This window comes from Sciurus vulgaris, assembly GCF_902686455.1.
Source record: "Sciurus vulgaris genome assembly, chromosome: 9".
Taxonomy (NCBI): domain Eukaryota; kingdom Metazoa; phylum Chordata; class Mammalia; order Rodentia; family Sciuridae; genus Sciurus; species Sciurus vulgaris.
In genome coordinates, this window is record NC_136469.1 from 113,965,233 (window position 1) to 113,987,396 (window position 22,164).

Here is a 22,164-nt window from a genome sequence, read left to right on the forward strand (position 1 = left end):
GGGGTTGTTTTCTCACTGGTAAGACAAAAGCAGTACTGTGAGAATATGTGAACTCTAGAAGAAAAGTGGTAATGAAGCCAGCGATAAAATAATGTCTCTGTTTCTGGCCTTCCTTTTTTTTTTTTTTTTTTTTTTCTGGTGCTGCGGATTAAACCCAGGGCCTCATGCATGCTAGGCACATGCCTTACCACTGAATTCCAACCACCCAGCCCTGTTTTTTGGCCTTTTTTTTTTCTTTTTTTTTAATTTTAAAATTTTATTTATTCTAATTAATTATACATGACATGTTTTTGGCCTTCTTAATCATTTCAGAAAAACTGAGGTAGCTTCTATGATTCATGCACACATCCTTTATTTAACCATGCAGAAAGTTAGAGTTATAAAACTAGATTTTAGGAGGAAATCACAAAATTACCTTAGTCCAACTTTCAGATGACCATAGTTGGAATGGGAATAGGGGAATTTACTGTAAAAAGGACATCTAAACATAATCTGTTCTCAGATGATAGAGTCCTATCTTAGGGTGGTTCTGGCACAAGTAGCCAAACAGATTGAGCTGCCCTGAATCTTTCTTACCTGTTATTTGGTATCCTGATAGGTGAATTCAGTACTAGATAACTCATGGTCTATATTCTAGTTCCCTTATTCTCTGGATCATTTTTGTTTGCTTGCTGTATGCTTTTAATCATGGAAAATATCAGATTTATATTAAAATATAAATTTTAAAAAAGGATAATAAGTAGGGCACAGTGGCACATACCTGTTATCCCAGCAACTCAGGAGGCTGAGGCAGGAGGATCACAAGTTTGAGACCAGCCTGAGTAACTGAGTGAGACCCTCACAACTTAGAGAGACCCTGTCTCAAAACAAAAAATAAAAAAAGGGCTCGGAATAGCCTGTAGCTCAGTGTTAAAGTGCCCTTTTGATTTAATTTTGAGACAGGGTCTTGCTAAGTTGCCTACACTGTTTGTGATTTTCCTGCCTCAGCTTCCCAGGTGGCTGTGATTATAGGCATGCTCCACTGTACTTGGTTCATAGGAATCAATTTTCAACTGTTATCTCAGAGCTACTTTACCAGGGAAAGCTGCTGGATCATCTCCCATCTCCAGCCTGTCTCACCTTCCCCCATCAGCTGTCTTTGCCTTTCTCTGCTCCCTGCCTTCCGTGTCTAAGAGGTGTCCTAAATTGTTCCATACTTGAAAATGACTCCTCCTGCTTTTTACACCTCAACTCAATCTTCAAGTTTTGATTTATTTTGCTGGGTTCCTTTATTTAGCCTCCTACTAGGTCATAATCATAAGCTTATCAAAAGAAGAGGTTTGATACTATTTACTATAGGTTAAAAAATTATCCTTGGGCTGGGGCTGTGGCTCAGTGGTAGAGTGCCTGCCTCGCATGCATGAGGCACTGGGTTCCATCCTCAGCACCACATAAATAAATAAAATAAAGGTATTGTGTCTATCTACAACTAAAAACAAAAAAAATTTAAAAAATTATTCTTCTCATTGTTTTAGACTTTTCAAAACACATTCATTTTTTTTTTTTTTCTAGAGCATTATAACACTCATGGATTAGTTTTTATAGAGTACTTATTTACCAATGAGGTCACTGAGGCAGAAGCAGCCACACGTCCCCAAGGTGGTATGTTATTGCTAAGCCAAGACTAAATGCCTACATTCTGGACTATGATTTATTTTTCTTTCCATTTGAAAGTCACTGTGCACATAGTATCCATTTTTCCTGATGATCTTTAGAACTATCCTTTGTTCTAAAGCTAACATCTGTCTTTAATGAGCTAAGGAATCATTCATGAATGATACTGTAAGCTCCCCCCCACCCCCCACCCTGCCCTGCTCTGTACTAGGGATTGAAGCAGGGGTGCTTTACTACTGAGCTGTATCCCTTGTCCTTTGATTCTCAGTTTTGAGACCAGGTCTCCCTAAGTTACCCAGGGTAAACTTGAACTTGCAGTCCTCCTACTCAGCCTCCATAGTTGCTGGGATTGCAGACATACATCACCATACCTTACTCTGCAAACATTTTAAAAAAACTGTTGATATAGGGCTATAAAAATGGAATAAAAAAGGAGTTTAAAGTTTATTTTTAGAGACTATGACATTATATTGCATACAATAAAAAAAAAAAAAAAGAAAGAAGAGGAAACATATTGCCTTTCAGACCTTGAATTTCTTTAGAATGAAAACTATCTCATCCATTGGTATCTTCAAGGCTTAGTTTGGAACCTGTGTACCCTAGTATCTGGCACATATGGAGTAGCTTCTCAATAAAAATTTATTGAATGAGTTCTCCAGATTTTTCAAGTTGTTTCTTCTGATAATTATACTTATAAAATGCATGGAAGTAAGGGAGGGTTCAATCATGACTTCTGATGGTAATGACCTTCCCACTTGACTATGAATTGATAGTCTGGGAAATATCCTGAAATTACTCTTCTTTGTCCTGTATTCTTTCATAAGGTGAACACGCCAACAAAAACGTATGGAATGGGGAAAGGCCGGGCAGCAGATCTGAAGTATATTGAAGCTTGTGCTAGACGCATTGTGCAAAACTCAAATGGGTACAAAATTGTGACTGAGAAAAGCACAGTCCCAGTGCGAGCAGCAGAAAGTATTCGTCGCATCTTTGACGCGAACACAAAACCCAACCTGAATTTACAGGTATAAAAAAGTGAAGCATTAGAGTCTGATTCTTCTTATGTAAATATTGATGGCTTCAAATTGCCCATAATTAATTCTAACTTAAACCTTTGCTTTGCTTTGGGATTCTAGGTGCTGTCCAACCCCGAGTTCTTGGCAGAAGGAACCGCAATCAAGGACCTAAAGAACCCAGATAGAGTACTAATCGGAGGGGATGAGACCCCAGAGGGCCAGAGAGCTGTGCAGGCGCTGTGTGCTGTGTATGAGCACTGGGTTCCCAGGGAAAAGATTCTCACCACCAATACTTGGTCTTCAGAGCTTTCGAAGCTGGTTAGTGCATGGCTTTCAATTCCCCATTTAATATTATTGTTTTTAGACAGTTCCACTATGTTGCATTCTCCTGTCTCAGCCTCCCAGGTAGCTGAGACTACAAGTACACGCCACCATAAATTACCTTCCACTAAATTTAAAGCCAAGTGTTTGTTTCTCTTAAACCTGATAAGCTACACAGATACTTTCTCTCTCTCTCTCTTTTTTTTTTTTTTTAGTTTGTACATGGACATTATTTTTTTATGTGGTGCTGAGGATCAAACCCAGTGCCTCACATGTGCTTGGCAGGCACTCTACCACTGAGCCACAATCCCAGCCCCCAATACTTTCCTTTTTTTTTTTTTTTGGTAGTGCTGGGGATTGAACCCAGGGCCTTGTGCATACAAGGCAAGCACTCTACCAACTGAGTTATAGCCCCAGCCCAATACTTTCTTTTTTTTTTTGCGATGCTGGGGATCGAACCCAGGGCCTTGTGCATGCAAGGCAAGCACTCTACCGACTGAGCTATCTCCCCAGCCCCCAATACTTTCTTAATGTTAATAAAAAGTTATACTTTTGAAGATAATGTTCTTGTCCATTCAAATTATGAAATAAATTTCCTAAGGTGATCAAATATCAGAGTATAAAACATTCTTGAATATTATAAAATTTTAATCAGATGTAAGATAACATGGAAGCTACATTGAAATAAAAATGTATTTTTTGTTGTTCTTTCCCTCCTTTTACCCTTTTTTCTTAATTATCATCATTACTAATTTAAAACATGTTCCCTTACCAGACCATCCATTATCTCCTTTAATTGAGCCCATCAGGAGCTTTTGTATCTCCTCAGCAATTTGCATAAACTCAATGAAGTATGGTACTGATGTATAAAATTGCTATTTCCACTCACCATACTTTTCCTTTCTTCTTTTAAAGGCAGCAAATGCTTTTCTTGCTCAGAGAATCAGCAGCATTAACTCCATAAGTGCTCTGTGTGAAGCAACAGGAGCTGATGTGGAAGAGGTAGCAACAGCCATTGGAATGGACCAGCGAATTGGAAATAAGTTTCTAAAAGCCAGCGTTGGTAAATTAACATTTTTCTCTACCCAACATGGGTTCATTTAGCTAAGACTTTTAACTTTACGGAAGTTATTTTTTTCAACTTAATATCCTTCAAGAAAAAAAACAAAGATTCTATTATATATGTGTCCTTCAGCCTACCCTGAACTTCCTAAGTGAAGCAATAATTGCCTATATTGTTTAATAATGAGTGATTATAGGATAAACATAGTTCAGTGTTTTGGAGGAAGAAATTAATAGTTTGGAAGGCCACATAAGAAATATTAAGTAACAGCTTATTTAAGCAAGTAGAAAACAAAACATTGTTTTTCTTACTAATACATTTTGGGAAATGTGTCCAGGTAAAATATAGTCAGTCCTCCTTTTCCATGGATTCTGTATTTGTGAATTTGCCTACTCCCTAAAATTTTTTGGAAACCCCAAAATCAATACTAATACTGTGATAATTCTCTGACAGCAGAACAGTGAAGAATTTGTGTGGCATCTGAGTCTGCGAGGTTGAACAAGGCAATGCTCTGCCTTTGTATTCCAGCTCTTACCCTGTAAACAAGTGTCCTTTTTGTGCTGTTTTTCACATACTTGTGCTTTTCATTGGTGACTTCATGATTTAAAATGGCCCCCAAGTAGAGTGCCCAAGAGCTATGTAGTGGTTCTAAGTACAAGAAGGTTGTGATGTGCCTTACGGAGAAAATATGTGTGGATTATAGAACTGTTGGCCTTGAGCTCAGTTTTAGTGAGCCAGTCATATATATTTACATGAGAAGTATTTAAACAGAAGCACATGTGAAACCAAGTGCTATACTGATCAGTGATAAAAACTTGAGTGGAAAACCCTGTATTTTATTTAGAAGCATTGCTTCAGTGTTCGTAGTGACTTTGTGGAGTATAACTATACAAATAATGAGAACTGACTATATTTTTGAATATAAGTTAGTAAGTTTGGTTTAACATTCAATAGAATATTTTTCAGATTGGGCCAAAGGCAGAAATTCTAGTATTTCAGGAGCTATATGTCATTTCCTATACTGGTTTTCCTGTCCTTTTTATCTTTCTTTTATTTTTTTAATATATATACATACATATTTATAGATATATATTATATATATATATATTTTTTTTTTTTTTTTTTGGTTGTTGATTAACCTTTATTTTATTTATCTTTATATGGTGCTGAGGATCAAACCCAGTGCCTCACATGTGCCAGACAAGCACTCTGCCACTGGGCTCCAGGCCTATATCTTTCTTTTTTTAAATATTTTTTAGTTGTAGATGGACACAATACCTTTATTTTATTTGTTTATTTTTATATGGTGCTGAGGATCAAACCCAGGGCCTCACAAGTGCTGTCTGAGCTACAACCCCAGCCCCCTATATCTTTCTTTTTAATGTTTTCTTCTAGCTGTGATTTAATTAAAATATCTACAATTTACTGAAGGCATTTTATGTGCCAGGTTCTATACCAGCACTTTTTATATCTCATTTAATATTTATAACCTGTTAGGAATGTGCTGTTATTTCCTTTATAGAGATGATTCAGGCTCAGGGAAATTTTTTAAACTTGCTCAAAATCATACAACTAATAAGTGGCCAGGTGTTTCTTACTCCAAAGCCCATACCATCCTTCACTGCCTCCTGAATTGCACTAGATCAAAGGTGAGCAAACTGTGACTCTCCACCCAAATCTACCTCATAGCTTGTTTTTGTAAATAAATTTTATGGGAACACATAAGCTTTTTTTTTTTAAATTTTTTTTAGTATGGCTATTTTTTTAAACATGTATTTTTAGTTGTAGATTGACATAATACCTTTATTTTATTTATTTATTTATTTATTTATTTATTTATTTTTATGTGGTACGGAGAATCGAACCCAGTGCCTCACATGTGCTAAGGCAAGCGCTCTACCACTGAGCTACAACTCCAGCCCACATAACGTTTTTGATTATGTATTGTCTGTGGCTGCTTTTGAACTACAGTGACAGAGTTCAATAGTTGCAATAGACTCTATGGCCCATCTACCATCTGTTCCCTTCCTGTGAGTTTGCTAACCCTACTGAAGAGTAAGAGATGTAGGGCAGTCATACCCAATGAATGAAGGAAAACAAAAAGAGAGAGAGAAGGTAAAAATAAAATGAAACAAAAGGTCAAATGTACTTATAATGAAACTTTCATTAGAAAATTATTTGGAAATTACTTAATAATTTTACACAATTTATAAACTCACTAATTTTCTCACATCAGAATTTAAAAAAAAATTTTTTTTTAGTTGTAGCAGGACACAATACCTTTATTTTATTTATTTATTTTTATGTGGTACTAAGAATCAAACCCAGTTCCTCACATGTGCTAGGCAAGCGCTGTGCCACTGAGCTACAACCCTATCCCCTAACTTTGGTTTTATTATTAAAAATCTTAGTATGGGCCCTCTGCTGTAGTATAAAATTTGTCACATGATTCAGTTTCTGGTTCTTACATGAAAATATTGTCAATTTTTTCTGCCCTCAGGTTTTGGTGGGAGCTGCTTCCAAAAGGATGTTCTAAATTTGGTTTATCTCTGTGAGGCTCTGAATTTGCCAGAAGTAGCTCGTTATTGGCAGCAGGTATTAATAATCTTTAGCTTCTTCTTTTTTAAAAAAATATTTTTTTAGTTGTCAGTGGATCTTTATTTATTTATTTATATGTGGTACTGAGAACCGAACCCAGTGCCTCACACATGCCAGGCTCTTCCACTGAGCCACAACCCCAGCCCCAATCTTTAACTTCTGATTAGATTCTAATTACACATGTCACCCTTTGTGAAATGTTTTTGATGGAAGTTATCCCAAGAACTCAATCAATATATTTATTTTAGGTTTATTTATTGAATGTTTGTGTTCTTAGTCTTCTTTTGGTAATCAACTGTGATGGAAATTCCTGATAAACCAATATTTTTTCTAATTTCATAACTGAATATGCTCCCAGAGAAAATCAAGAACTAGTATTATCTAGTTCTTGATAATTCTTCTCTACCTTGAAAGGCATAAATAAAATTACATGAGGAGCCCGTATTGTGATGCTTTCGAGTGGCTTGCATCAGCGGATACTTGTTTTGCCCTTTCACATTCACAGAGCTAATGTTAGAAACCCCACCCCTGCTTACCCTGTTCTGAGTACTCTTTAGGGCACTCTGCATGCAGTATCTCATTTAATCCTCAGCACTAACACCATCCCACTTTTTAGATGAGAGAATTGACACAGAGATGTTAAATAATTTGTCCAAAGTACTGGCCACTGTACAAGACTTTCCCAAATATTTTTCCCCAGAGTTTATAATTTTTCAGCAAAAGATATGGGAAGGAATCTAAGGAAATGCTTGCTTTTTAGGGAAAACATACACTCTGGGTCATTTCACTCAATTCAGCAAAATGCAGATCAAATCTCGCTTTTTCAACATTTTGGACTCAGTTCCCAAGTTCTCAAGGTTTGATATGGCCCCTAGAAACTTAGAGTCTTAAAAAAAGTCTCTTTCCTTATGAGCCTTGTCACCAATCTAAATTTTAACAGATTAGGAGATCATTTACTCTTAGTCTTATAACATTTAGTTAAAAACCTTGTGAAGTATTCATGGTGTCCTGGTTTGTCAAGATGTAGCAATTACTCTGCACGTTCACTATTCCCTGACCATTTTCCTCTCAAACTGAATTCTGGTGAATGGTGAGACATAAACACATGAGGAATTACTTTCAGATTTGATTGCTTAAAGTCTATTTCCACAGGGTTTGGAGAAAGTGGCTGAGGAGAATATTATTTTATGTGTATCTTATTCAGGTTTTCTTTATAATTGGGTCTCAGATGTCCTCAGAGTTAAAATTAGCTATGTATCCCATCTTTGTATCCATCCCAGCCTGATGCATGTCAGATCAAGCCAAGTGAAAATGAAAACATTCAATAAGGCTTTAAGGAAGGGGCTGGGTAGTTTTTAAATTTATTTTTATTTTTATTTATTTATTTATTTTGGGTACCAGGGATTGAACTCAGGGGCACTTGACCACTGAGCCACATCCCCAGCCCTATTTGTATTTTATTTAGAGATGGGGTCTCACTCAGTTGCTTATCTCCTTGCTTTTGCTGAAGCTGGTCTTGAACTCACAATCCTCAGCTTCCTGAGCCTCTGGGAGTACAGGCATGTGCCACTGTGCCTAGCAGTTTTTTTAAAATTTTTAAATCTATAGACGTCAAAGTGTTTGGTTAATCTTCGTCTTTTTGTAAATACATGAGCCTTATGTTCATATAGTAGGACTCACCATAATTCTAGTAATGTATGTCACAGGCTGTACTTTTTTTTTTAAAACTAATATTGCATAATCATATATTAATTTCAGGTCATAGACATGAATGACTACCAGAGGAGGAGGTTTGCTTCTCGGATCATAGATAGTCTGTTTAATACAGTGACTGATAAGAAGATAGCAATTTTGGGGTTTGCATTCAAAAAGGACACTGGTGACACAAGGTATGAGTTCTTTACCACATTTCAGGGCTGGGGATGTGGCTCAGTGGTACAGTACTTGCCTAGTGTGCGTGAGGCACTGGCAACCCCTGTGCACACGATTCAAACCCTTTGAGAGTGTTTTAACGTCTCATCTTAATAGTGATCTTTTGCTCGGTGGATTTGCATGTGAAATACATGTGCACACACAGTTTAAAGAATAAAAATAGTCATGAATAACTAAAAAGAACAAATTAAAAAAATAATTAAAAATAAACATATCCTTACTACTCAGCCAGTTCAAAGAAAGAGGATCTTTCTTGTAGCTTAAATTCCTTGGTATTAGAATAGAAAGTCATTTAAAGCAATGCCGATGTTTGTTTCATTCAGAGAATCCTCCAGTATATATATTAGTAAATATCTGATGGATGAAGGTGCACACCTCCATATCTATGATCCAAAAGTACCCAGGGAACAAATAGTTGTGGATCTTTCTCACCCAGGTGTTTCAGAGGATGACCAAGGTAAGGCTTTGAGTCTCATGAATCATTTTGAGTGCAGAGCTCAAAACTTGTTTGTTCTCTAGAATCCTTTGTCCGTTTTTATCATTTATATCATTGGTATGCCCTGTATTCAGTTCTTATTTCTCTAGAATTAAACAGATATTATGTCCTCATTTGTGGGTTAGTCTAATAATTTTTCCAGTATATTCCACAAAGTCCTAGATGTTCTAAGGAGATGTTTCCAGAGCAAGATTAGGGGGTGCTCTAGGGCCCCACCATCACCCCCTTCACTTCAACCAGACCATTCAACTTCTGTCAGGCATTAATCTCCTACATTCCAGTGTTAAAATACAGTTTCACATAATTCTTGTTCCTGGTTTTTTGTTGTTGCTGTTGTTACAGTGTCTCGACTTGTGACCATTTCCAAGGATCCATATGAAGCGTGTGATGGTGCCCATGCTGTTGTTATTTGCACTGAGTGGGACATGTTTAAGGTGAGGTGACAGAAGTAATATTGAGGAGAATTCTAGAGGTGTTCTGGTATCAGTGGGTTGAGTATGTATTCGTGCATGTGTGCTAATTGTTCCTTCCATACCTCTTTATAGGAATTGGATTATGAACGCATTCATAAAAAAATGCTGAAGCCTGCCTTTATCTTTGATGGACGACGTGTCCTGGATGGGCTGCACAATGAACTACAAACCATTGGCTTCCAGGTAATTGTGATCTGGGACTATTCATTTGTTTGTTTGTTTGTTTTTTCTTTCTTTTTTTGGGAGGTGGGGGAAGAACGGGGGTGGGGGGGAGTAGTGGGGATTGAATCCAGGGCCTTTTACCACTGAGCTATATTCCCAGCCCTTTTTGTTTTTTATTTTAAGATAAGGTCTTGCTAAGTTGCTGAGGCTGGCCTTGAACTTGCAATCCTCTTGCCTCAGTCTCCTGAGTCACTGAGATTATAGGTATCTGCTACTGCACCTGGTGGTTATTCTCTTTTTGTGGGTTTTTTTTTTTTTTTTTCTTCTCATTTGAGTGGCTGGGGATTTGAACCGTGGTCCTTGCGCATGCTAGGTGAACGCTCTCCAAAAGGAGCTATTTCTTCAGCTCCAGTTATTTTCTTTTTAAACCCATTATGTGGGTTTTATAATTTTTATGTTTTCTTTCTTTTCTTTTTTTTTTTTTCCTAGTACTAGGGATCAGACCCAAGGCCTTGCACATGCTAATCAAGCACTCTACCACTGAGTTATATCCCCATTCCTTTTTATTTTTTATTTTATTTATTTTTAAAATATTATTTTAGATGTTGGTGTACTTTTATTTTATTCATTTATTTATATGTGGTTCTGAGAATTGAATCCAGTGCCTCATGTATGCTAAGCAGGTGCTCTACCACTGAGCCACAACTCCAGTCCCTTTTTATTTTTTATTTTTGAGACAGGGTCTTGCTAAGTTACTGAGTTTGGCCTTGAAATTGGGATCCTCCTCCCTGAGCCTTCCAAGTTGCTGGGATTATAGGTGTACAGCCCCACCCTGGGCTTATATTTTCTTATGTAGCAATAAAATAACTCTGGTCAATATGTCAATTCTCTGGGAAGTCTCTATGGGACTTTTGTAACTACTCCACTCCCTAAGTTTGTGATGTAAAGTTCATTTAGTGTTAGTCTTCCTTAAACAGTAGGATGGCATCAGTTACCTATCATACAGTGAAAGAATGTGCTCTGACTTGCCTTGTAGCATAAAGATCAAGTAAGAAAATACATGAATGTGTTTTGAAAACTGCAAAACACAATATAGTTATATGGTATTATTGTTGTTTATTATTGCTCCCAGCTGACCCTCATCCCTTTATTTTCTCTTACCTAGTGAGGATCTGGGAAGGGCTGGGGTGTGACTATGGTCAAGAATGAGGAAGTGCTTTGCCTTGGGAGTCACACTGTCATCCCCAAGTGGGAATAGCTACCATCTGTAGTACCAGGTGCCCAGAGAAGGAAAGGGTCTTGGCTGATCAGCAGGTGATTACCCTGTACCTTTGGATGCTCAGCACTGCCCAGTGCTGCAAGAGGTCTGGATGAAGAGTACAAAAGCTTCAGTGGGACCAGCCTTCTTCTCAAAGTTTGGCTGTTGTGGAACCACTGGAAAGCTCACAGAAGCTTCTGCCCAGAACAGTGCATTCGTATGTTCCATCTGTTTGAATTCTAACGGGGATCCCTAAAGTACTAATAAGAAGGAGCTGTTTTCCACTTCCTCAGGGCAGCATGCACATGGGCTTGGGAGGCTGGGGAGGTGGGGTTAGTTAGGGAGGGTACAGGATTGCTGTCCACATAGTGCTCAAGCAGAGCAGAGAGGGGCAGTGTTTGATAGCCAGCTGTGTGTTTCTCCTCAGCACCAACTGTCCTGGAGAAGCACCAATGAGACTTTGTATGATTTTCAAAAACACCAAATCTGCTGGTCGTGGAGGGGCATGCCTGTAATGCCAGCGGCTCCAGAGGCTGAGGCAGGAGGACTGCAAGTTCAAAGCCAGCCTCAGCAACTCAGTGAGACCCTGTCTCTAAATAAAATACAAAAAGGGGCTGGGGATGTGGCTCAGTGGTTAAGTGCTTCTGGGTTCAATCCCTGGTACCAAACAAACAAACAAAAAACCCCACCAGATCTTAACCTTTTACCCACTTGTTGAAGGTCCTTCTTAGAATTCAGTGCCATTTCTCATGCGTGAGACATTTAATTGAAGCAAGTGTCAGATGGTATCATTATCTGTTAACTCTCCCATCAAGGACCTTGGGGACTCCTCTATTCTACCTCTCCTTAGTGAGTAACAACATGACTATTTTTCCCAGTTGTGACTTAAACTCAGGAATGTTCTTTATAAAACGTTATTTCTAACACAGACACATTTCCCTTCATTCTTGTTTTTCTCATCTAGGGGAAAGACATGTAGAAGGATAACATAATTAAAATGATTTTAATTATTTTTATTCTGAAAGTTAATTTCCCCTAGTGAAAAACTTCCCCTAGTAAAAAAAAAACAATTAGCAGTGGAATTACTAAATAAAGGGAATGTATAAATTACTGAATAAGACAATAGATTAATATAAAGAAGAAGCCAACGGGGTGGAGTGGCACACACCTGTAATCCCAGCAACGTGGGAGGCTGAGGTGGGAAGATCATAAATTCAAGGCCAGCCTCAGCAACGTAGCAAGACCCTATCTCAAAATAAAAAAATAAAAAGGGTTGGGGATATGACTCAGTGGCAAGAAACCACTGGGTTCAATCTCCCATACCAAAGAAAACAAGCAAACAAATGTATAAAGCAGAAATCCTTTCTTTGTAGTATGAGTCACAATTAAATATTAATTTTTAATTGAAAAGAAATATAAAGATGGAATAGTATATTTATACTTTGCTGTGGAGGGGAGATAAATTTATGATTATTAAAGAAGTAGTCTTTTTTAAAGATAAAACTAATTACTTTGAATAAGTAGAATGTATAAAAATGTAATATGCAAAATAATAATTGATTCTCACTTACTAAAAACTAACTTGTATGCTTAGCACTTTAATTCTTGCCACAACCTTTTGAGGTAAGTGGTAGTATTGTAAGTGAGGAAGAAAGACCTAGAAAGTTTAGCAAGATAACAAGTGTAGTGAGGATTCCAGCTAGGACCTTTCAGGACTGAAGCCTGCGCCCTTATGATATAGCCAGCCTGGGCTATTATAACTTCTGCAGGTTTTTTTCTTGTGCAGAAAATGGAAATGAGTGGAGCATGAGAGAGAGAGTGAACTAACTGGAATCTGTCTGTTCATTGCTTTCATACGTGCTACTAAGAAGCACAGAGGCATGTGATTCTCTGATGTTGGAAGGAGTCTCGTGGGGAATGTCAGAGTGAGAGTGTCTAGACATGAGTACGAAAAGTGGAGTGGAGGTGATTCTAGAGACAAAAATAAAGAAGAAACCAAAGATCTCTCACAACAAGTCAGACAACTTGAGAAACTTTTTTTTCTGTTTGCAATAAGAGTAATAATGTTGGTTTTCTTCCTTATGATACTACATTATAGAGCTCTTACATTTAGGTATTATAACTATTAATAGTTCTCTTTTTAAAATCTTTTTTCTCTTCAGATTGAAACAATTGGCAAGAAGGTATCTTCAAAGAGAATTCCATATGCTCCTTCTGGTGAAATTCCAAAGTTTAGTCTTCAGGATCCACCTAACAAGAAACCTAAAGTGTAGACATTGCCATTTTTATTTGTGATTATTTTGGTACTTCAGGATAGCAAATATCTGATATTAAATGGTAAATGAATCAAGTGTTTTTAAGGAAACAAACTTATTTTTTTAATCATCAAATTTATACTAGTCGTATGAGTATTAGCATATCTGGTAATTATGAATCTATAATATTTTTTACATATTTTTATATTGTTAGCTCAGTTATTGGATGAATGGAGAATAATCATGTTGGTTTTAATGGTGTCAATTTTTGTAAAATAAAAATTAAACTTCAAACACCTTTTATTTTACAGATTGTCCACAGGCAGCACTTTAATACCACATTGTAAAGGGAAAGTCACCCTAGTTTTCCTGGGCATTGGTTTATGTGCTTATCATTGTGTATTTTGAAGCCATGAAATTACTGTGCTAAGCAGCCTTGATAATTATGGTCTTTTAAAATTCTTTGTTCCTTTTGTTTTAATGAGACATGTCATTTTTTTTTTCACCCAATGCTATTCATTTCCATACACTCTTTAACTCGAGGAGGTCTCTCTCTCTCTTTTAAATTTAACATGATGAGAAAATCAGTAGTATGGTCTATTCCTATTTGTTAGATTGCCTCATTGATATTACTTTGGTAGTATAAAAGTCAAAAGTATTTGTTACCTTTATTTTGCATTTTTCTATTCTTAATTCTAATTTCCTTTTTTTCCTTTAAGAAAACCAGTATAATCTCATATATAAATGAAAAGATTTTACAAATTACAAATAGCATCATTCAAAAACAAGAATTTTTGTATGTATTCCTGTCCACTTTTATCCTCTGTCTCTTGATGACTTTTATATTTGCAATGGTTGTTTTGGCTTATGTTTGATCATTATTGAAGTGTGTCATATGTCCATTTGATGCTCATGCTCTGCTGAGAGTGGACAAACTGTGTTAAACATAATAGGTCTCAACCATTTTGTAATTCAATAAGAGGGAGTCAAATATAAAGATGAGGACAGAGACATCTGTACAGATAATAAATATATAAATCAGACATTCTACATCAACTACTGGGTAGATATAATTTTTGTCATGGTAGAAAAACTAATGAGTCATGACGATTCAACAGGTGAGAAAGAAATGACTTCTGACTTTTTAAAGAAAAAGGAATTACATCATTTTTTTTCAAATGATGCAAGAAAGGGAAGGAATTTAGCAATAAACCAGGCATTGGCAAAGTATAACCCCAATCCAGCCAACCATGTGGGAGCTAAGAATGGTTTTATAGTTTTACATGGTTACATTTTAAATGGTTATATAAGTCCCTACATGATATCCTCAAATTTGCCTCTTGGCCCACAAAGCATAAAAATATTTGCTGTCTGGCCCTTTAAGAAAAAGTATGTAGCGCACTTCTGTAATCCCAGCTACTCAGGGGACTGAGACAAGAGGATAGCAAGTTCAAGGCCAGGCTTGGCAATTTAGCAAGCCCTCAAAAAATAAAAAGATCTGGGGATGTAGCTCAGAGGTAGAGCACCCCTCGATTCAATCCCCAGTACCTCCAGTACCAAAAATAAAAGGAAGGAAGGAAAGAAGGGAAAGGAGAGAGAAAAGGAGAAAAATAGTAAGGAAGGGAAAGTTTGCAGACCTCTGAGAAAAACATCAGATGAGTTTGAAGACCACAAGAGAGCTTTTATTCATAAGACTTTAAAGTGTGGATGAGCTTATTAGAATTTTGCTTTACATTTCTTTTTAAAAAATTCATGTATTTTGCTTAATTTTATATTCTGGTAAAGGGATTATAAAACTAGAGGTGCCTTGCTAAAGCAGATAGGATTTGGCATTTGTTTTGCAGGATGCTTCAGTGCCTAGAATGGAGAAGTAAATTCTTATGTGTGAAATATAGTTACCGATTAAAAGGTAGAAGAAGTTGTAAGTGGAGGAAAATGGGCAGAAGAGAGCGGATAGAGCCTTGTAAGCTTGCTGTTTGTAATGGGGAGGAAAAAACTAGTAACTGGGCATGTAGTTTAACATGGCAATTCGAGGCCTTTGTGTGAAAAGTTGCAAGGTGGTTAGTTTTCTTGTCCCCTGCTAGGAGAATTAAAGATGATTTTTTTTTTAAAGTGATACAAAGTTTCTATTAGCTAGTTTTTTTTTTTTTTTTTTCCAATTTATTTTGGTAGGAGTGATATTGGTGAGATTATTAACTAGTACTTAAAATTGAAAATAATACATGGGCATGGTAAAAAGACAGATAGTTGTTTTTTGTTTTGTTTTGGTGCTAGGGTTTGAACCCCGGGGTGCTTAACCACTGAGTCATATCCCCAGCCCCATTTAAAATATTTTATTTAGAGTCAGGGTCTTGCTGAGTTGCTTGGGGCCTTGCTAAATTGCTGAGGCTGACTTTGGACTTGGTGATTCTCCTGCCTCAGCCTCCCAAGCTGCTGGAATTATAGCGGTGCACCACCATGCCTGGGAACAAATAGATTTTTTAAAAACATGTTAAAAAGTAAAATCTTAGCTGGGCTGGGAGGTGCATGCCTGTAGTTTCAGCTACTGTGGAGGCTGAAGCGGGAAGATCACTTGAGCCCAGGTGTTCAGGCTGGCCTGGATAACATTTTGAGACCCCCTGTCTAAAAAACTATTTAAAAAAAATAATAGGTGGCTGGACATGTAGCTCAGTGGCAGAGCTCTTGCCTAGCATGTGTGTGAGGACCTGGGTTCAATCCCCAGTAACACCAAAAATAAAATTAAAACTTCATATTTGTAGATAAAATCTCCTAATTTATAAGTGTTGGTATAATCTTTAAATTTTCTATATACTATACAGACCAAACAAAACATCTTTGAAGGGAAGATCTATATCAAAGGTTGCTAGTTTTTTTAGACTTAATTTGGACCTAATTTTAGACTTACAGAAAAGTCCAAAGAATAGTACAAATAATGGTTTTATGCCCACCATATTCCCCAAATATAAGTACTACACTTGCTTTTCTTTTTTCTCTTATGCCCATATACATTTTGAAATTTATTTTTAAATACATTTGTGTATATGTTTTATTCCTGAACCATTTGAAATTAAGTTGCAGATATCATATATCATATTCCCCTTTACCTGTAAATATTTCAGTGTACTCTCACAGTTCCTTCCTTCCTTTTTTTTTTTTTTTTTTTCCTGTTGTCTTTCCTGGTATTGGGGACTGAACCCAGGGACACTGCCACAGAGCTTTATCTCCAGCTCTTTTTATTTTGAGATAGGGTCTCACTAAGTTGCTTAGGGTCTAAGTTGCTGAGGATGGCCTTGAATTTAGAATCCCCCTGCCTCAGCCTCCCAAGTTGCTAGGATTATAGGTGTACACCACCACACCTGGCCATTTTTTTATTTGGAACAGTCTCATTAAATGGCCCAAGCTGGCCTTGAACTTGGGATCCTCCCACCTCAGCCTCTAGTCATGGATGGATTACAGGCATGCATCACCACACCTGGCCATTATCTTACAGTTTCTGTGGGTCAGGAATATGAGAACAGTTTAAGTGAATGGTTTTGAGTCCAAAGTCTCATGAGGTTGCAATCAAAATGTCAACTTTTTGAATGTGGCTGGAAGATTGACTCCCAAGATAGCTCACTCATATGACCAGCTAGTTATTGCTGGCTGTTGACAGGAGGCCTCAGTTCTTTACCAACTGGATCTGTCCAAAGGAGCTGCCTGAATATTCTTGATACCTAGCAAGCTGGCCTCTCTCATAGTGAGTCAACAGAGGACAAGAGATCTCCAATGTCTTATGATCTAGTCTCTAAAATTCTATCGTTTTCTACACCCTCCTGTTGGCTTAGTCAGATAGCTGTATTCAGTATGTGAAGGGACAATTAACGGTGTGATCACAATTGGGAGCCATCTAGTTGACTACCACAATTTATTTCCTAAAAAATAAGAAAATATATTACCCTAAGTACATTATCAAAATTAGGAAAAATTTTTAAAAAATATTTTTTAGCTGTAGATGGACACAATATTTTATTTATTTATTTTTATGTGGTGCTGAGGATTGAACCCAGTGCCTCACACATGCTAGGCAAGTGCTCTACCACTGAGCTACAGCCCCTGTCCCCAAATCAGGAAATTAACGTTGTTAGAATACTAGTTTTGACAAACCTTAATTAGCAAAAAAAAAAAGTCTCAGATCATGCATTCTTTTTTGTTTTCCCTTTTTTTTGGGGGGGTACCAGGGATTGAACCCAGGAGTGCCTAACCACTGAGAAACACCCCCAGCCCTTTTTCATATTTTATTTAGAGACAGGGTCTTGCTGGGTTGCTTAGAGCCTCTAAATTGCTGAGGCTGGTTTTGAACTCACAATCCTCATACCTCAGCCTCCGGAGCCACTGGGATTACAGGCATGCACCACTGTGCCCAGCAGATCATGCACTCTTATGACTCTCTGCTCCTCTGTCACTTGTTTTTCATATTTCTAACATAGGCATATTTGACAAGTACCAGTCAGTTGCCTTGTAGATGGTCCTTCAATTTGTGTTGCTCTTTTGTATAATGTCTCTTCAATTAAAGTTAGGAGATTTCAGCCAGGCATTGTTCTGTGTGTGCCTGTAATCCCTGTGACTCAGGAGGCAGAGGCAAGAGTCATAATTTGAGGCTAACCTCAGCAATTTAGCAAGACCTTGTTTCAAAAAGGACTGGGGGAGTGTAGTTTAGTGGTAGAGTGTCTCTGTGTTCAATTTCCAGTACTGAAAATAGTTTTTTTATTTTTATTTATTTATTTTTTGGGGGTGCTGGGAATCGAACCCAGGGCCTTGTGCTTACAAGGCAAGCACTCTACTGACTGAGCTATCTCCCTAGCCCCTAAATAGTTTTTTAGCAGAAATTCTGCATAAGTGATTTCTTTCATTCATACCAGGGATTGAACCCAGATTTACTTAACTACTGAGCTACATTTTCAGTCCTTTTTATTTTTATTTATTTATTTTTTTGAGACAGGGTCTTGCTAAGTTGCTTATGGCCTTGCTTGGTTGCTGAGGCTGGCTTTGAACTTGCAATCCCCCTACATCAGCCTCTCAAACCACCTGGCTCCCATAAATGATCACCTGTCCTGGGCACACCATACCAAGAAGTACAGGAGATCAATTTGTTCCATTCTGGTGATGTCACTTGGTCATTTAGGGTGGTATCTGGCAAGTTTCTTTGCTGTAGAATGATTTTCCCCTTTGTAATTATGCCTGCGGTAAGCAGTGACTTGGAGACTATGAAATTGTTGCTCTGATGATTCCTGTCTGAATCAATTATTATGACAACGATAACTGTCAGTGTGAGACCTCAGTTTGAATCTGGCTTTTGCCAGTTAGTAGCAATGAAACTTTGACCCATGCAACCTTCCTTAAGTGTCCATTTTTCCATACATAAATCAAGGCTAACATAGTACATATTTCAGAAATTTGTGAGAATTACATTAGCAATGCATGTAATGCCCTACAGGGTCTAGTACCCAGTAAACACTAAACACAGGTGGGGGAGACCTTGTTGGTTGCTTATACAGAAGCATCTGTTCTCTAATTTTCCTAATAGTCCTCATGGTCAGATATGCATCCCTACCTACTAACCTCACCTTCTGATCCTTGGATGGGTTTACTTCTACTAAGGGTAATGCCCTTAGCAAATTTCCCTTGCCAATGATTGCTTCAGAAAACAGCCACTGACCAATGCTGGTAATTGAGACTTGAGGGGCAATTTGTTACTAAGTTTCCTTTGACACATTCCTAAGAAATCTAGAAAAGATGCTTTCTTTCCTCCCTCTGATGAACCCAGTGGCCTCACACATGAAGGCAAGTGCTCTTACCACTGAGCTAGAGCCCCAGTCCCGAAATCAGGAAATTAACATTGTTAGAATACTATTTTTGACAAACCTTAATTAACTGGCTATGATGCCTGGATATCAGGTGTCTGGATGTGACAGCCACACCACCATGCTACCAGTCTGGTGAAGCTAGCACTCAGGCTGGCAAAAATGAGAAAGGGGAAAGTAGAGGCTGATGCCCCCCTGAACTGATCAACCCCAAAGCCCACTTGGTGATATAAATGTCCTTTGTTAATAAAACTTGTTTGAGATTTTCTTACTTGAAATTGAAAGCACCCTAATTTTAAAGGTATATCATTATGAAGAAGAGGGAGCACGGGTGACATTAGGAAGCAAAATGAACTGGTATCCCAAGGAAAGAATCAGAGGGCAGTAGAGCAAAACAGCATGAGCAGTTCTGAAAGGGCTGTGTGTACTTGCCCTTCACCTTCCCACAGACACCCAGCTACTAGGTTGTGTCTGAGTTTCTGCAGGAAGCTGGGAATAGGGAAGGCGGTGGGATGGGTTTCAACAATAAAGCTAGTGCAATGAAGCTCTAGCTCACTACCTGTACTCACATTCAGTAAGCCTATTTAAAATATTTCAGGGCTGGGGATCTGGCCCAGTGGAAGAGTGTTATGCCCAGCAAGCACAACACCCTGGGTTCAATCCTCAGCACTGCAAAGAAATAAATTCAAATATTTCTTTTTATTAGGTGTCTGTCTATTCTAAGGCAGATATGGCAAGGTGCTAAGAAATGAAAGGCACAGATGACTGAGGGCAATCTTTAGAGAAGCCGAGGCATATACATAGATAATCGACCAAATATGAAAATAGCAATACATGATAAAAACAAAATTGCTGTGTGGGCACAGAGATAAAGATTTCTCCATCTGAGGTAATCAAGAAGGCTTTCTGGAGGCAGGAAGGCACTGTGGTGGACCTTAATAGATCTTAATAGGGGAGGGGTGAGAAGAATGGGCACATCAGTGGAAGAAGCAATAGGACCCAAACGATGGAAGCAGGAAAGTTCAGGCTGGTTTGTTTGGAGTTGTAGGGAGCATGAGGAGGAAGATCTGGTAAAGACTGGACGGGCAGATTGTGAAAGGTCTTGACCTCTCGGCTGAATTTGGGCTTCATTTAGTTGTCAACATGGAGACACTCATGGTTACATAACCTTATGAATGTACTTCATGCCACTAAGTTGTATACTTTGAAATGGTTAAAATGGTAAATGTTTGTTTTTTGTGGTGCTGGGGACTGAACCAAGAGCCCTGTACATGTTAGGCAAGTGCTGTACCACTGAGCTACATTTTTTAAATTATTTGAAATAATAATAATAATAATAATAATGTAGTTCCTTCCTTCCTTCTTTTTTTTGTTTTTGCAGTCCTAGGGATTGAACCCAAGGTCTTTCACATGCTACGCTAAAGCTCTACTACTGAGCTATACCATAGGCTGAAAAAAATGTAGTCATTTTCTTAAAAAAAAAAGAAATGAGCTTTGTTAGGCACACTGGAGAGACCCATTGCCACTTTTAGGAGTATGTGAAACCTAACCAAAGCTAGGTTACCATCACCACGTAACATCAGAGTGATCAAGTGTTAGATGAAAAACTCAGAAATATATCATTAGTGCTACCCTTGCAAAATAATACCTGTAAAGGGCCATTAAATTTCAGATGTCAGACACAGTGACCCCTTACTTTCTTTCTCCCTTTTTTCTGAATACAGACAGATAAAAGAAACCAATCATTATCATTTTATATTTTACGATACACTACTAGTAACTTGGAAGCTTTGTAAGTGAACATACATCTTATTTTTTTTTTTTTTTTTTTTGTGGTGCTGGGGATCAAATCCAGGGCCTTGTGCTTGCAAGGCAAGCACTCTACCGACTGAGCTATCTCCCCAGCCCTATCTTATTTAATTTTAACAAATATTTATTTTAAAGATATTAAACATAGGGGGCTGGGGTTGTGGCTCAGTGGTAGAGTGCTTGCCTGGCACGTGTGAGGCACTGGGTTTGATCCTCAGCACCACATAAAATATATAAATAAAATAAAGGTATTCTGTCCATCTACAACTAAAAAAATTTTTTTAAAAATATTAAACTTAACTTACAAATTTTATCAGTACATAAACGTGGTTATTGTAATAGGGACTCAAAATTATTGTCTTAAACAGAATAGAAATTTCTCTCACATAAAAGTCCAGATAGGTGGTGCAGGGCTGGAAGAGCACTTCACAGTCACCAGAGGCCTAGACTTCCACATCTGGTTGCTCTGCCATCACTTACACAAATCTCCCATCTCATATTCCAAGGTGGTTGTCCCAGCATGTTTTCATTCTAGCTGGGAGGGAAGGAGGAAAAGAGAAGGAAAAGGTACGACCCACCCTTTAAGAGTACATTCACAAGTTAGCACTAATCATCTCTGCTCATACACTATTGCCCAAAATTTAATCATGTGTCCACAAACAGCTGCAAAGTGTCTGGGAAATACAATTTAGCAAGCTGACCATGTGCTTGTTAAAAATTCTTTCCTTGTATGAGGGTTTTACGTATTGAGTAGAATTGATTCTACCTAATACATAAAATCTATATTTTCATTGTTATTTTACCAATTTCTCCCAGTATGATAAATATATAAAGTTTGATTTTAAAGGGAGTTATGTTTAAATTTTTAATTATTTTTAAAAAGGAATATATAATACTACAGTTTCCACTCAAAAAGAGCAAACACTGTGAAGGTTGTATGTGAAAGACTGGAGTTTAGGAAACACAGTAGGTAACATTATTTTAACACTAAGCTTAAGAAATAACAGGGATGTTAGTTCTACTAAGACTACTAAGTGACCCAAGCCTACATGATGACAAAACATACTTGAATGTCACCTGCTCTCTAACACTGACTTTCAAACTGTGATCCACGCAGCTCAACAAGAGGTGCTACTACCGGGATCCTGCAAATGACTGACTTAAACATAAATACATACACATATACATACATATATCAACATATACGTACATATATACATACATGCACATAATTATAGTATATATGTTAAATTATCTGCAAAGCCATTATTAAAAAGGAAACAAGTAG

At 37.6% G+C, this 22,164-nt stretch overlaps 1 protein-coding gene across 1 annotated transcript in view; it reads left to right on the plus strand.

The window, feature by feature from the left end:
* The window catches only part of UGDH (UDP-glucose 6-dehydrogenase), a 34,851-nt gene extending 13,696 nt beyond the window's left edge, over positions 1–21,155 (plus strand). Inside the window, exons 4-12 of the mRNA XM_079152861.1 lie at positions 2,478–2,678; positions 2,790–2,987; positions 3,906–4,053; positions 6,554–6,648; positions 8,410–8,540; positions 8,907–9,040; positions 9,422–9,513; positions 9,625–9,735; positions 13,135–21,155. Of these exons, the coding sequence (XP_079008987.1) occupies positions 2,478–2,678; positions 2,790–2,987; positions 3,906–4,053; positions 6,554–6,648; positions 8,410–8,540; positions 8,907–9,040; positions 9,422–9,513; positions 9,625–9,735; positions 13,135–13,245 (1,221 nt within the window). The 3' untranslated portion in view covers positions 13,246–21,155. The remainder of the gene's footprint in view (positions 1–2,477; positions 2,679–2,789; positions 2,988–3,905; positions 4,054–6,553; positions 6,649–8,409; positions 8,541–8,906; positions 9,041–9,421; positions 9,514–9,624; positions 9,736–13,134) is intronic.
* The last annotated feature ends 1,009 nt before the right edge of the window (positions 21,156–22,164 follow it).